The sequence below is a fragment of the Natator depressus genome, chromosome 10 (assembly GCF_965152275.1).
Source record: "Natator depressus isolate rNatDep1 chromosome 10, rNatDep2.hap1, whole genome shotgun sequence".
Classification (NCBI taxonomy): Eukaryota; Metazoa; Chordata; order Testudines; family Cheloniidae; genus Natator; species Natator depressus.
In genome coordinates, this window is record NC_134243.1 from 75,198,446 (window position 1) to 75,213,403 (window position 14,958).

Genomic DNA, 14,958 nt, shown 5'->3' on the forward strand with positions numbered 1-14,958 from the left:
TGTTAGGATCTTGGGACAAAGACTGAGTAGACGTCTTAAAAGACAAACTCAGCCAACCTAAAACTAAATTGGCAAAAGGAGCGGTTCATTGTTTCATGCAGTGGTGGGAAGAGGTAAATCATAGGTTGACAGAATCAAAACTTGCCCCTCTCAAAGATTCTGGTTTCTATCCCACAAAATGCAACTCATTTTACTGTTGTTGATTTGTGCTCTGCTTTCTTTTCTGTCCCGGTTCACCCTGACTCCCAGTTCCTGTTTGCCTTTTCTTACAAGGGGCAACAGTACACATGGACCACACTGCCCCAGGGGTATACTGAAAGCCCGTCATATTTTTCCCAAGCATCAGCCCGAGACCTTGCTGACCTTGTTTTCCTGTCCAGGTCCACACTAGTCCAATACGTAGATGATCTACTCCTCTGTTCCCCTTCATTGTCTGCCTCTGAAACTGACTCTTTAGTGCTCCTTACTGCCCTATCAAATAAGGGTCACAAAGCTTCTCGCTCTAAACTACAACTCTGTCAAGCTTCTGTCACATACCTTGGCTTTCTCCTCTCCCAGGGTTCCCGTGCACTTTCTCCCACCCGCGTCCAAGCTATCCTTAGCTTTCCCCGACCCCGCTCCCCACGCCAGGTCTGGAAGTTTTTAGGTATGGCTGGATTTTGCAGACAATGGATTCCCCAATATGCCTCCCTTGCAAAACCTCTCCACGAACTCACTCAATTCTCTGTGCCTGACCCCATGCTGTGGCCCCCTGAGGCCAATTCTGCCTTTGTTACCCTCAAACAGGGTTTGGCTTCTGCCCCTGCCTTAGGGCTGCCTGACTATTCTAAGCCTTTTACTCTTTTCTGCCACGAACAATCTGGGTGTGCACTTGGAGTTCTCACTCAGATGCACGGAGAAAAGAACTGCCCAGTGGCTTATTTCTCTGCCACTTTAGACCCTGTTGCCCAAGGCTTACCCCCCTGCCTGCGTGCTGTGGCTGCTGCAGCGCGCCTAGTCAAAATGTCTGATTCCCTTGTTCTCTGCTCTCCTCTTACCCTCCTGGTCCCTCACTGACCTCACCCTGCTCCAAGACTCTGCCCCAGAAACCAAGAAAGAATCCTGGGTTGCCCAAGGTTGCTCTCTACATCCCGATTCTTTTTGGTGCTCGCCTACTGGCGCCTTTGTAGCCCCCTTTTCACTCTACCCATCTCTGGCCGCCCTGCTACATGGTGTTTCGCATGTTAGAAAGGAGGAGATGGTCTCTGCTGTAACTAAGACAGGATGGTGGGCCCCCCCATTTTAGCTCTTTTGCAGCCCGCCACTGTGCAGCCTGTACCACTTGCCAAAGCCATAATATTGGTAAACCTGTAAAAGTGGCCCAAGGGTTCCAGGGCCTGCCTCAAGCACCGTTCTTGCATTGGCAACTTGATTTTGTACAAATGCCTAAGTGTCAAAAATATGAATTTATATTGGTTATGGTATGTTTATTCTCTGGTTGGATTGAAGCCTTTCCTTGTCACAAGGCTGACTCACTGTCTGTTGCCAAATGTTTGTTAAATCATATTATGCCTCCCAAGGGAATTCCTGCTACTCTGTCCAGTGATCGGGGTACACATTCTACTGGACAACTTGTTCAACACCTGGACCGTATATTGCATATCAAACACCTGTTGCATTGTCCCTACCACCCACAGAGTGCAAGTGCAGCTGAAAGACAAAATGGTGTACTTAAGAATAAGCTTGCTAAAATTTGTGACTCTACAGGATTAAGCTGGCCAGTAGCCTTATCATTAGCCCTTATGGACATGAGATCCACTCCATCCCAAAGGCATAAATTAAGTCCCTTTGAAATTGTTATGGGACGCCCTATGCGAGCTATGACTACCATTACTCCCGTTCCAGGTTTGAACTTGACTCACAGTGCGCTCCTTCAGTATTGTAAGGGACTAATGCAAGCTGTAAGTCACTTCCATTCACAGGTTCGAGTCGCCTGGCCCATGGAACCCACATCCGACGCTTGCCACAACCTCGAGCCAGGTGATTGGGTCTACATACGGTGCCATCATCGAAAGCACGCCTTGGAGCCCCGGTGGAAGGGTCCTCATCAGGTACTGCTTACGACACAGACGGCTGTTAAACTATCTGGCATCGCAGCATGGATACATGCTTCACAGTGTAAGAAGGCACCATCCCCAGAGAACCAATCATCACCTCAGGACAACGCAGAGTCAATTTTGATTCCAGAAGAAGACGTAGAGGAACAGTCTGCAATACCTTACAATCTACGCTCTCGTAAGGGTTGCCAGAAGCAGATGCTGTTCCTTGGCTGCTGGTATCTTACGGTCTGGGGAGACCACGATGACAATTCTTTTATCCAGCAGCAGGTGTGGATAGCTCAGACCCTTAATATTTCTAATTGCTGGGTCTGCAGCCACATCCCAGCCCACTCTCAAACTGGTGTTCCTGTCCTGGCTATCCCACTCAAGTCCCCAGACCTCACTGGAGGGCCTCGTCCGTTTAACAAAATATGGAACAGCAATGACACTTGGGAAGCGGTGGGAATAAATGCATCTAAATGGATAAGTGTGGTGGAGGGAAAAGGTCATTGGTGTTGGGTGTGTAATGGGACAGGGCTGGATCTGGGGAAAAGCCATTGCCTTCAGCATATTGTGGCCAATGGTGTATGGGATTATTCAAACAAAACTAAAAAGTGGCGGGCCGGGTATGGAGATATGAATTCAAACAGAGAAATCAATCTTATGTTCCCCCTACAGTCATGCAAATAACACCACTCCTCGTAAGAAAAATTACCCCGTACCCTTTGGGGGATACTCCTCCTCCTTTGCAAACACCTATATGATAAATGGGTGCAACCGACCCTTCCCGGCCTTAATAGGCTATCACTGGGTGTGTGGGACCAGAGCTTATACTGCACTACCAGCTAATTGGTCAGGAATCTGTTATCCCGCCCGACTCTTCCCACAATTCCGAGTGCTAGGAACCTTACCTCGAGAATGCCTCCGCAATTTCAAGCGAAAAAGAAGGGACTTAACAGATGCCCAATGGTATGTAAATAACATAAGCCCCTTAACCTGGGAAGAGGCCATTGGCAGTTCCTTCATACCATTAGGGGGAGTAATACACCATGCAAAAAGGCTCCTAAGGTTACAAGCAGTAGTTGAAATAATGGCAAATGAAACCGGAGAAAGTTTAAGAGCCCTGGCCAAAGAAAGAGGGGCAATCCGACAGATGGCCCTCCAAAACTGTCAGGCATTGGACATAGTGCTGGCAGCAAAAGGAGGGACTTGTGCTCTCATTGGAAAAGACTGCTGTGTGTAGATACCAGACAACGCCAATGAGGTAATAGATCGTGCTAGCCACTTAGAACAAATCGCATATCTTCCCCACGAAGAGCCAAGTTCTTTATGGAAGCGGCTAAGTAACCTTTTCAATTTCTCTGGCATAGGAAACTGGTTGTTTCAGGGAGCCCAAACTCTCCTGTTTGGAATCCTAATAATTTTTATATGTTTTCAGTTACTTTCCTGTTGTATCCAAAATTGTGTCAGGCATGCTACACAGATAGCTGCCCCAAACCAGAGTGCTAATTTGATGATTTTAAATATCACTGATGAACAAAGAGATAAAGAATGATTGATATGTGGAACCCAGTCATTGTTGGTCATTGCGTAGTTTGACCAAAAGGAGGGATTGTGAAAGTAGAATGAATTATATTGAAATTATAATTCATTAAAGAAATGCTACTTGAAGGGTTTGTTGAAATATAGTTGTCAGGAAGAGAAACATTAAGGAGTGTGAGACAATGGGTCCTCAAACTAATTAACTTAGAGCTCCTACTGAGCTAGGAGATTGGTAAATGTTAGTATGCAAATAAGATATGTATGTATATTTGTCAGTTTCTGCTTCCTTTTGTCTCTTATGTTAAATTGGCTTTGGCTTAATTGTATAAATAAGTTAGCATGAGCCTCAGGGAGGAGCTCACATATCTGGGTGCATTGGCAAAGCGCTTTGCTAATAAACAGAGTGGTCTGACAAATTATGTGAGTCCTGAATCTGACTTTGACACACTGTATCCCAAGTCATTTAATTATTTTGGGCTCAGTCATTCTACCAGTAAATGGCAAAACCCTAGAGAGAGTTAGGCAGTTCTAATGACCAGGGGTAGGATATTTAAAAATGCTCAGCATTGGGTTAACTCGTCTCTCATTCAAGCAGACAGGAGTTTTACCATTGACTTCAATGGAAGCAGAGTTAGATCACTGCTGGGTGCTTCTCAAAATCCCACCTTGATCCCAACTACTGTGCTATACTTCCATGAACACCTAATACCCCACCTTTCCCACTCACCTTTACTTTTTGACCTGAAAATTACCATTACCACTGAAATCCGGACACTACACTGCTCAAGTCAAATGTACAGTGTTTGCCTTTGCTGCTGTGAAATGCATGGTATGTGAAAGCAAGTGATTTGATACAAAGTATGTCAAATACAGCTCTCTTACTTCATGACAGCTGCTATGCATCTTTGCCTTTTGTTCACACTACAGAAGCTTCTGCTCCGGAGGCTACAGTAGTTTCTCTTCTGAAGATCTGTTTTGGAGCTTTCTTCTGATTCTAGCATTAAGGGCAGCAGCAGAGCCATCAGTGTGGCTAGAGATTCGGGCTTCTGGAGCTTCCTGCATTCTCCTGTCTACATCTTCTTTTGATCCTGTAATTTAACCACATTCACATTTGCTAAAAGCAGAGAAATTTATCGAAGATTTTTCAATACCTTATAGCAGTGGTTCTCAACCAGGGGTCCAGGGCCCCCTGGGGGGCCGTGAGCAGGTTTCCGAGTCTGCCAAGCAGGGGCGGCATTAGACTTTCTGGGGCTCATGACAGAAAGCCGAAGCCCGGGCGCATGGGGCTGTAGCTCGAGGCCCCAAGCCCTGCCATCCAGGGCTGAAGTTGAAGCCTGAGTAACTTAGCTTCACAGGGCCCTCTGTGACATGGGGCCCCGGGCAGCTGCCCTGCTTGCTACCCACTTATGCTGGTCCTGGGTTTTATATGCAGAAAACCAGTTGCTGTGGCATAAGTGGGCCGTGGAGTTTTTATAGCATATTGGAGGGGCCTCAGAAAGAAAAAGGTTGAAACCCCTGCCTTATAGCTTTCTGGGCTCACACATCCTATGGCTCCCAGGTAGGCCTTGGTTATGTAGAGTATGTTATTATAAATTATTAGTCAAATAATAAAATACAATATTTTTGCACAACTTTATACAGAATAAGTACCAGTACAGTACAATCTTCAGGCTTGGCTTGAGTTATCAATAAGGCCTACAAAACATGCCTCATTTTAGGTAAACAGGCTCTGTAGTATAATAGTAATAACAAGCTCTGATATAGCACTCTTCATCAGTACAGTTGCTCTCAACGCACTTTGCTATCTTTAAATATCTACTTTTAATATCAGTTTCTATGAAGACACAGTGAAAATTATTTTGTCACAGCAAAATTTTTTTCCTGTAGAATATGATGTAAGTTCATTATTATCTTTTACATACAGGGTATCAGTTACTGACATAAATATTTATTAAAAATGATTCTGGGTGGGAATTTCAAAAGTAGCCAATGTTGGCCTAACTTTGCTCCCTTAAAGCAATGGTAATGTTATCAGTGGGAGCAGGGTCTGACCAATCCTGAATGTTTTGGAAAATCCCACCAACAATCTATTTCTCTTAATGCTAGAGAATTTAGTAATGTCATGGCATAAGAGCAAGTAGCAGAGATGCAACTACTGGAAACTAGGTAAAGACATGCAATTTTTCTGTTGCATTTCTTATAATATAAAGACTTCTCTAAAGAAAATGTGGACAGTTCTAATACTTACTGACTGTATGCTTTTATTAACTCTACAGCATGTTTATGTTTTCGGAGTTCCCAGCAACCTCTGCAATCCCAATAATATTCCACTTATGCATCTTTTCCCAGACCTGAAACATTACTTTCAGAAAAAACATTTGCCAAAACCAGCATTCCAGTTTTTATCTTTTTTGATGAAGTTTATGAAGCATATACTCAGTGACATAAAATTACTTGGCATATTATTCTGTGTGGAATGTACATGTCCACTAGCTACCTGCCTGTAGGTTAATCATTTTGTTAAAAATGAAAACATATATAAGAAATGAAATATCATTAAAAAAAGGCAACTATAAAACTCAATCCTGCAAGGTGCTGAGCACTGCCAGAGAGATGCTAATTGCCATCAACTCCTCTTTAAATCCCATTGGAATTTGAGAGCACTCAGCATTTCTCAAGACTGGGTGTTATTGAATAAAAATATCTAAGTGTATAGCTTTCAAAAGCAAGTCTTATTTAATAAAACATTAATTTTCACTTGTAATATACTCTGCTAGCGTAGCATCCTTTCTTGATAACATCACTACAGGCTTCTTTAGACTAAGCCTGTTACATCACACTATTATTCCAATCTGAAACAGATATTTGCTTTATTTTACCCTGGTTTTCCCTACTCTCAAAATTTATGCATTCCCCTCCTGGCGTGCTGTGACCAGTGCCATAAAAAAGCTGCATGTGAAAAGAGGAAACACAACAAAGAAAGAGAGAAAGGGAAGAAGACTGAAATGTCCCAGTACGATTATACTTTCCATCCTTTTTTAAAATAAATGTGGATCATATGAGCAGGATATTCTGTAAAAGACATTTCCATTCTTAATGTTGGAAAATTAACTATTCTCTCAAAGTGGCATGACTGTGCATGCTTTCAATACCCACTAAATAATCTGTATTCCTAATTTCCTGTAGCAATCATTTTTTAAATACTGGTAACTGATTTGTTAGAAGGATTAAAGGCAGATTTTTGAGACCGAAGAAACACACAGCCAATGGGACGTCTATTCAGCAGGGGGAAGGATGGAACAGTGTAGGGACAATCCCAAATTTAAAATAAGGCCCTGATGCTGTGTAACTACCTTGATTAGTTAGGAAAAGAGCAAATGTCTATTATACATTTTCCCTCCTGAGCATGAGGGAAAAGGAAGATAGGAAGAAGATGAAAGGGAGAAGGAAAAATTGAGGGGATGTTCCCCAAGAATAACTTTACTGAGGATTCACAAAATTGTTCAACTAGCCCTTAAGAGAATATCTGTTTTGCTGTACCTCCCAACTTCCTCGGTTAGTCATAAGCACAACCCATTTTGCTAAGGATGATTGACATATTCCTTCAATTAATGTACTTAATTCATCATTACCCTTTTTAAAATTCACACTGACTTTCTGTTCACATTCATTAGGTAACTACTCTCCAGTAAAATGAATAAGAAAGCCAACAACTCTCTAAAAGGAAAAATGCACTTGAGAGTGTAAATTAATTATCCACTTACATTCTTTTTTGAGTTGTCTTAGTTTCTCACTTCTGTTCCGTTCAAACACGTAATGCTGCTGTTGAGGTGCACTTTCAACATCAGTGTGATGGTTGGTAGGTATCACCCATCAGTAGGATGGGTGATAGATAAAAAGACCAACCAATTAGAAACAGAGATTATGCTCTAGACTTGCCAGTCATGAGAGGATAACCAATCCATGGAAGTTTAAGGGAGTTTTGCTATGGGTATATCCCTTCCAAAGACTTCTCTTAAAGAAACAGGGCAGCTTTTAGAAGGCTCTTAACCCAGCAATGTTAAACATTCTGAATATGAGTAAAATGTTACTGTAAGAATTCTGAATACATCACATGTATCTACAAACGTATCAGAAAAAATAAGGCCTTATTCTAAACTAGGAGTTAAGGCTGTGATGTCAGCACATCTTAACACAGGCTAAGAAACACACTTTAAGTCTAGACTAGACAAGGCACACTACCTTTAACACAGGCTAAACTGGCTGAATTAAAGTCTAGGGGTCCCTCCAGACTTTAACTCCACAAGTTTAACATGATTTAAAACACACTGGTCAACAGATTTGCTAACACATGGTAGCACCAAACCTTAATCCTAGCGCAGACAAGGCCTAATATAGTTTCACAAAGAGCCCAATGATGTAAGTTTCTCTAAAGTTCTTATCAGTGGGAAAAAATGTTGTTTTGACACATGGAAATCGAGGAGACAAGGTTTAATCAGGGAATGTAACAGTGAATGTTTTCAGGAACATACAGTATGTAGGGCAGTAAATTGCAATTAAAGGCTGATACCATTTTAGACAGTCTCCTGTTATTTATACTGCAACTGCAGGTAAAATGTGCTAGGTGCTGTACAGCCATATAGGAAGGCAGTCTCCATCCGGAAAAGCTTAATTTCAGGATGAAAGCAACATATGAAGGGGGAAAAAGGATACAACATGCATGTATTGTTTTATTATTTTCATGGCTGACTCCAAAGTGCCCCTAGCCCTCCCAATTATTATTGCTTAGCTTCTTGAAAGCGTAGCAGCAGAAATGGGTCTGGAGGAGGGATACCAAGGAGAAGACCAAAGCCCTGTAGTACAACCCAAGGCAGTCACTGAAGGGCTGTGGGAAAGAAAGCACACATGACTGTGAGAGGCAGATAAATAAATGGAGCATCAAGGCTGGTGTTAGTGGAGAAAAGTGGACACCGACAGCTCCACTAGTCACTGGTTAAAATTGCAGGGGGGAAACTGTGTGAGTGAGGGGGAGCTCAGCCCTGGGATGGGCGGAGGGGAGGCCTTGGACCTTGTGACCAGGGCAAGGGGAGTCCAGGTTGGAGATGGAGATTGCGGGGGGGAGGGGGAGAATTGCAGGCCCTGTGACCGGGGCAGGGGGAGTCCAGCCTGGAGATTTGGGAGGGGGGAGGAAATCTCAGGTTTGTGACCCGGGAAGGGGGAGTCCAGCCTGGAGATGGAGATGGGGGGGGAGGGGGAATCTCAGGCCCTGTGACGGGGCACGGTGAGTCCAGCCTGGAGATGGGGGGAGGGGGAATCTCAGGCCCTGGGACCGGGGAGTCCAGCCTGGAGATGGGGCGGGAGGGAGAATCTCAGGCCCTGTGACGGGGCGGGGGGAGTCCAGCCTGGAGATGGGGGGAGGGGGAATCTCAGGCCCTGTGATGGGGCAGGGGGAGTCCAGCCTGGAGATGGAGATGGCGGGGAGGGAATCTCAGGCCCTGTGACGGGGCGGGGGGAGTCCAGCCTGGAGATGGAGATGGGGGGAGGGGGAATCTCAGGCCCTGTGACGGGGCGGGGGGAGTCCAGCCTGGCGATGGAGATGGGGGAGAGGGGGAATCTCAGGCCCTGTGATGGGGCGGGGGGAGTCCAGCCTGGAGATGGAGATGGCGGGGAGGGAATCTCAGGCCCTGTGACGGGGCGGGGAGAGTCCAGCCTGGAGATGGAGATGGGGGGAGGGGGAATCTCAGGCCCTGTGACGGGGCGGGGGGAGTCCAGCCTGGAGATGGAGATGGGGGGGAAGGGGAATCTCAGGCCCTCTGACGGGGCGGGGGGAGTCCAGCCTGGAGATGGGGGGAGGGGGAATCTCAGGCCCTGTGACGGGGCGGGGGGGAGTCCAGCCTGGAGATGGGGGGAGGGGGAATCTCAGGCCCTGTGATGGGGCGGGGGGAGTCCAGCCTGGAGATGGAGATGGGGGGAGGGGGAATCTCAGGCCCTGTGACGGGGCGGGGGGAGTCCAGCCTGGAGATGGGGGGAGGGGGAATCTCAGGCCCTGTGACGGGGCGGGGGGGAGTCCAGCCTGGAGATGGAGATGGGGGGAGGGAATCTCAGGCCCTGTGACGGGGCGGGGGGAGTCCAGCCTGGCAATGGAGATGGGGGGAGGGGGAATCTCAGGCCCTGTGATGGGGCGGGGGGAGTCCAGCCTGGAGATGGAGATGGGGGGAGGGGGAATCTCAGGCCCTGTGACGGGGCGGGGGGAGTCCAGCCTGGAGATGGAGATGGGGGGAGGGAATCTCAGGCCCTGTGACGGGGCGGGGGGAGTCCAGCCTGGCAATGGAGATGGGGGGAGGGGGAATCTCAGGCCCTGTGATGGGGCGGGGGGAGTCCAGCCTGGAGATGGAGATGGGGGGAGGGGGAATCTCAGGCCCTGTGACGGGGCGGGGGGCAGGTCAGCCTCGGGCCCTAGGACCGGGAGAGGGGCGATCTTGACGGAGTCGGGAGCGATGCCCCGGAGCTACGCTACCTTCAGGCCCCCAGCATAGGTCAAGATACGCAAGCCGCGTAAAGCCCGCCCGCCAAGCCCCTTTGAGCCAGGAGGGGCGGCCCCGAGGGCCGGAGTAGGAGGAGTCAGGACTCGGAGGCGTCCAAGGTCTCGCGATATCCGCGCTGAATGAGCGCTCGCGGGGTTGCTGCCCTCCGGCCTCGGTGCTGAGAGCAGAGGTCGCAGGCCCGCCTCGCCCCGCCCCTGAGGGAGCGCAGGTGAGTGACCCGCCGCCTCTCCGTGAGGCCTGAGCGCCCCCGCAGCGACCGCGCGCCCATCCAGCTCCTCACCCGCTGCTGGTTGGGCTCCCTCCCCGCCTTCCCCTGCGGCGGCGCCCCACACGGCTTCCCCGGGCCCCTGCTCAGCCGCTCCCGTCCTGACTGAAGTGTGGGGACTCGCCCCGGGGATGGGCGCGGCCTAACGGACACCCGCCCCCCGGCCATACAGCACCTCCCCCCCATATAACCTGTTCATTTCCCCTCTCCCCCCGGCCGTACGGCACCTCCCCCCATATAACCTGTTCCTTTCCCCTCCCCCCCCCCCGATCGTACGGCACCTCCCCCCATATAACCTGTTCATTTCCCCTCCCCCCCGACCGTACGGCACCTCCCCCCATATAACCTGTTCATTTCCCCTCCCTTCCCCGACCATACTGCAGCTCCCTCCATATAACCTGTTCATTTCCCCCCCACCCCCTGGCCATACGGCACCTCCCCCCCATATAACCTGTTCATTTCCCCCCCACCCCCTGGCCATACGGCACCTCACCCCCATATAACCTGTTCATTTCCCCCCCACCCCCTGGCCATACGGCACCTCACCCCCATATAACCTGTTCATTTCCCCCCCACCCCCTGGCCATACAGCACCTCCCCCCCATATAACCTGTTCATCCCCTTCCCCCCCTACCATACAGCACCTCCCCACCATATAACCTGTTCATCCCCTTCCCCCGTCCCCACCATACAGCACCTCCCTCCCCCCTTCAAACCTCCACCCAGCCATACAGCACTGCCCACCCCCTTATATGGCCATTCATCTCCTACCCAGCCATGTAGCCCCTTCCATCCTTCACCTTACCATGTAGCACCGCATACCCCTTCATACACGTATTCATCCCCCACCCAGTCCTACAGCATGTCCCATCTCCTCATGCACCCATTCATCCCTCCACACAGCAACTCCCACCCCCCATGTGCCCATTCATCCCTCACCCAGCCATACTTCCCTCCCAGACCCATCATACGCTCCTTCATCTTCCCCATACGGCATTTTTCAATCCCCCATCACACACCGATTCATCCCCCTACCCAGCCATATAGCACATCCCATCCCCCCACCCAGCCATTCAACACCTCTCCCTCCCTCCACCATAGATCTGTTCATCCCATCAGCCAGCAGTACAGCACCTCCCAATCCCCCCACTCCATCCATTCATTTTCCCAACCCTCTAGTGATACAGCTGTTCCTAGTTGGTTCCCCTCATAGTACATCCATGAACCCACTCCCCCCACACTGTGAAACAGGAGCTCCCAGTTCCCCATTATCCATTCATTCTTCCCTTTCTCCAGTGACATAGCAGCTCGTGGTTTTCCAGAACCCCACTCATAACCTCCATGTATGTCTGGAGTAGCCACCCCTTTCTCTGTGGCTTGCGCTCTCCTGCCCTCAGGTACTGAACTCAGTCTCAGTGCTTTGAAAGGAGGGAATTTAGTGATGAACCATCTGGCTGCTGGAATGGGAAAGCGTATGTAGTTGACCTTGGAAGTGGGAACCCAAACACGTGGGTCAAACTCGTCTCTGGCATAAGTACACAAAACTCCCATTGAACTCACTAGTCATTGTGCCTGCTTATGCCAGGGTTATATTTGGTCCACTGGGGATGTGGAGTTTGAGTTGTGTAGTTTTCTGTAATTTCAGATTTCAGTATAGAACATCCAGATGGCATGTTGCAAAAGATTTTAGACTGTTTTTGGATGCTTTTGTGTCTTTGTTGCTTGTAAGTAAGAAATCCACATTACAGGCCAATTCATGCTTTCAGAAATGTACATAATATAGGAGAAAAATGGAATCTACAGTCTGAGATATTTAAAACGTGTATTAACCTTTTTGTTCTGCATCAGACATGGCTACTTTTGATAGTGAGCTTTCTATGGTCATGTCTTGTAACAGGGAACATGATGTTATAGTAATAATCATAAGTATTCTCTCACTACATCACCTGAGGTTTTTTAATGCATTTTTTAAGAGAGAATTTTTTTTGATGTTGATGAGACATGCTTGGTTTAGAGTCCTGGAGAATGAAGCTCTCTATCCATTGAACTGGGAAAGCCTGGGCACTAGAAATGTAAGCTTCCCATATATGTTGCCTTACAGGTCATCTTTAGGGGTGAGGGCAATTATCTCTCTTTTCATTTGTCTAAGGCCCTGTCTATACTGGCAAGTTTCTGTGCAGTAAAGCACCTTTCTGCCCTGTAACTCCAGAGGTGTACACATTGCCAAGTCACTTAGTGTGCAGAAACTGCGCAGTTGCAGCACTTAAAAAAAACCCACCCCAACGAGAGGCGTACAGCTTTCTGCGCCAGGGCTACAGCGCTGTGGTGCCAGTGTAGACTCTGTGTTCGATTACAGTGCTGCGATTGGCCTCTGGGAGGTGTCCCACTGTCATAACCATATGGGTAGCCTAAATTCCTCCTTACTGGTAAGGAGTTAAGAAGCTTGAGTTACCTGGTTGGCACCTGACCAAAGGAACCAATGGGGACAAAAGATACTTTGAAATCTGGCGGGGGAGAGGTTTTGTTTTGGGTTCTTTGTTTTCTGTGGCCGTTAGCTCTTGGGACTAAGAGGGGCCGGACATCAATCCATGTTCTCCAAATCTTCCTGAACAAGTCTCTCATATTTCAAACTTGTAAGTAACAGCCAGGCAAGGCGTATTAGTTTACCTTTGTTTTCTCAACTTGTGAATTTTCCCTTTGCTAGAGGGAGGTTTATCCCTGTTTTGTTGTAACTTTGAAACTAAGGTAAACTCCTCTGTGCTCTTTGAATTTTCTGCTACTCTGTAAGGTTAACTACCAGCCTAAGTTTACAGAGATGATTCTTTTACCTTTTTCTCTTTAAGTAAAATCCTTCTTTTTAAGAACCTGACTGATTTCTCCATTGTTCCAAGACCCAGGGGTTTGGGTCTGTAGTCCCTTTGTAACCAATTGGTGAGGATATATGCTCAAGCCTTCCCCAGGAAAGGGGTGTAGGCTTGGGGGAATAGGACTCCAAGTGGTCCTTTCCCTGATTATTTGTTTGTTAAATCACTTGGTGGTGGCAGCAATCCCAAGGCAAGAAGGGAATCTGTGCCTTGGGGAATTTTTAACATAAGCTGGTAAAAATAACCTTAGGGGGTCTTTCATGCAGGTCCCCACATCTGTACCCCAGAGTTCAGAGTGGGGAAGGAACCCTGACACCCACAATGCCTGTTCTTGCCTCTCTGGTCATCGGTTTGAACTCTACTACCCTGCCCTCAGGTGACCAACAGTCATCCCCACCCCATAAGTTCCTTTGGCATTTTGAAAGTCCCCCTCCTGTTTGCTTGGTGATGCATGCAGTGGTCTCAGTGCATCTTTCCAGGTGACCATGCCTGCTTCACGCACCGGGCGATCCCCCGCTTGGAGCTGCTGGACCTAATCAGCATTTGGGGAGAGGAGGCTGTCCAGTCCCAGCTGCGCTCCAGCCGTAGGAATTATGATACCTACGGACAGATTTCACGATGCATGACAGAAGGGGGCCATGACCGGGACTCATTGCAGATCAGGGTCAAAGTGAATGAGCTACGGAACGCCTACCACAAGGTGCGGGATGCAAACCACTGGTCTCGTGCTGTGCCCACGAGCTGCCGATTCTACAAAGAGCTGGACACAATACTCGGTGGCGAATCCACCTCCACTGTGAAGACCACTGTGCATTCTTCAGTGGCTCGCATGCCAATTGAAAGTGGACCGATACTGGGCAATCCACTGCCGCAGGTTCTTCGACAGAGCTGCTTTGTTTCTTGCCCCATTAATGATAACTTTCCTGTGCTACTGTACTGTCCCGGGGTGGAGGTGGGGCAGACCATTGCTGCACACAGGCATGCTGCATAGGTGCCAGGGCAGAAGCCGCTGGCTTGGAGAAGACCCTCCCTTGATTCCCTGCTCATGCTAAGCGGTGAGATATCTTCCATAATGATCACATCCTGTGGAAAGTGTGGGGACAGGAATGATTATCAGGCCCCCCCTACAGTGCTGGCTCTCCCCAAAAGCCATGTGTCCAGTGTATAGCAGGGTCCAGGAAGAGTGATTTACTCTGCCTCTACAACTACTCACCATTTTGGGGGGTCTTGTGGCTCATGTGTTCTTGCCTGGGTCTGCCAGTTAGTGACAGGTGTGTGAGTAGTGGCTGTGTTTTAAATCACTGAATCAGTGTTCTTTGTGTTGCAAACAATAGCACTTCGGTAAAATGTTGCATTTAAACTTCACAGAGATGACTTTGGGAGCCCAGCCTCCCTCTTTGTTATCGGCGGCTGAACGGCTGCGCAGAATTAGAAAGTGGCCAAGAAGAAATAAGGAGGACTTTCTGCGTGATGTAATGATGCACTCTGCCACTGAGAAACAGGAATTGAAGGAGTGGCAGGACAGCGAGAAGAGGGATTGAAAGGAGAATGCGGCACACCAGAATGAAGCCACAGAGCGGCTCTTAAAAGTTATGGAGTGCCAGCAGACATGCTTCAGGTGATACTAGCTCTGCAAACCGAGCAGCTCTGGCCCCGCCCTCCCC

At 48.3% G+C, this 14,958-nt stretch overlaps 2 protein-coding genes across 3 annotated transcripts in view; one reads left to right on the plus strand and one right to left on the minus strand.

The window, feature by feature from the left end:
* The window catches only part of TTC23 (tetratricopeptide repeat domain 23), a 48,452-nt gene extending 40,912 nt beyond the window's left edge, over positions 1-7,540 (minus strand). Inside the window, 2 exon segments of the mRNA XM_074964518.1 lie at positions 4,503-4,708; positions 7,385-7,540. Of these exon segments, the coding sequence (XP_074820619.1) occupies positions 4,503-4,682 (180 nt within the window). The 5' untranslated portion in view covers positions 4,683-4,708; positions 7,385-7,540.
* A 2,675-nt stretch (positions 7,541-10,215) lies between these two features.
* LRRC28 (leucine rich repeat containing 28) overlaps positions 10,216-14,958 on the plus strand; it is an 85,679-nt gene continuing 80,936 nt past the window's right edge. The window contains exons 1-2 of one of the 2 annotated variants that reach the window (XM_074966526.1): positions 10,216-10,373; positions 14,663-14,912. The gene's annotated coding sequence lies outside the window, so the exon portion shown is untranslated. The remainder of the gene's footprint in view (positions 10,374-14,662; positions 14,913-14,958) is intronic. The other variant, XM_074966527.1, reaches the window with a different exon arrangement.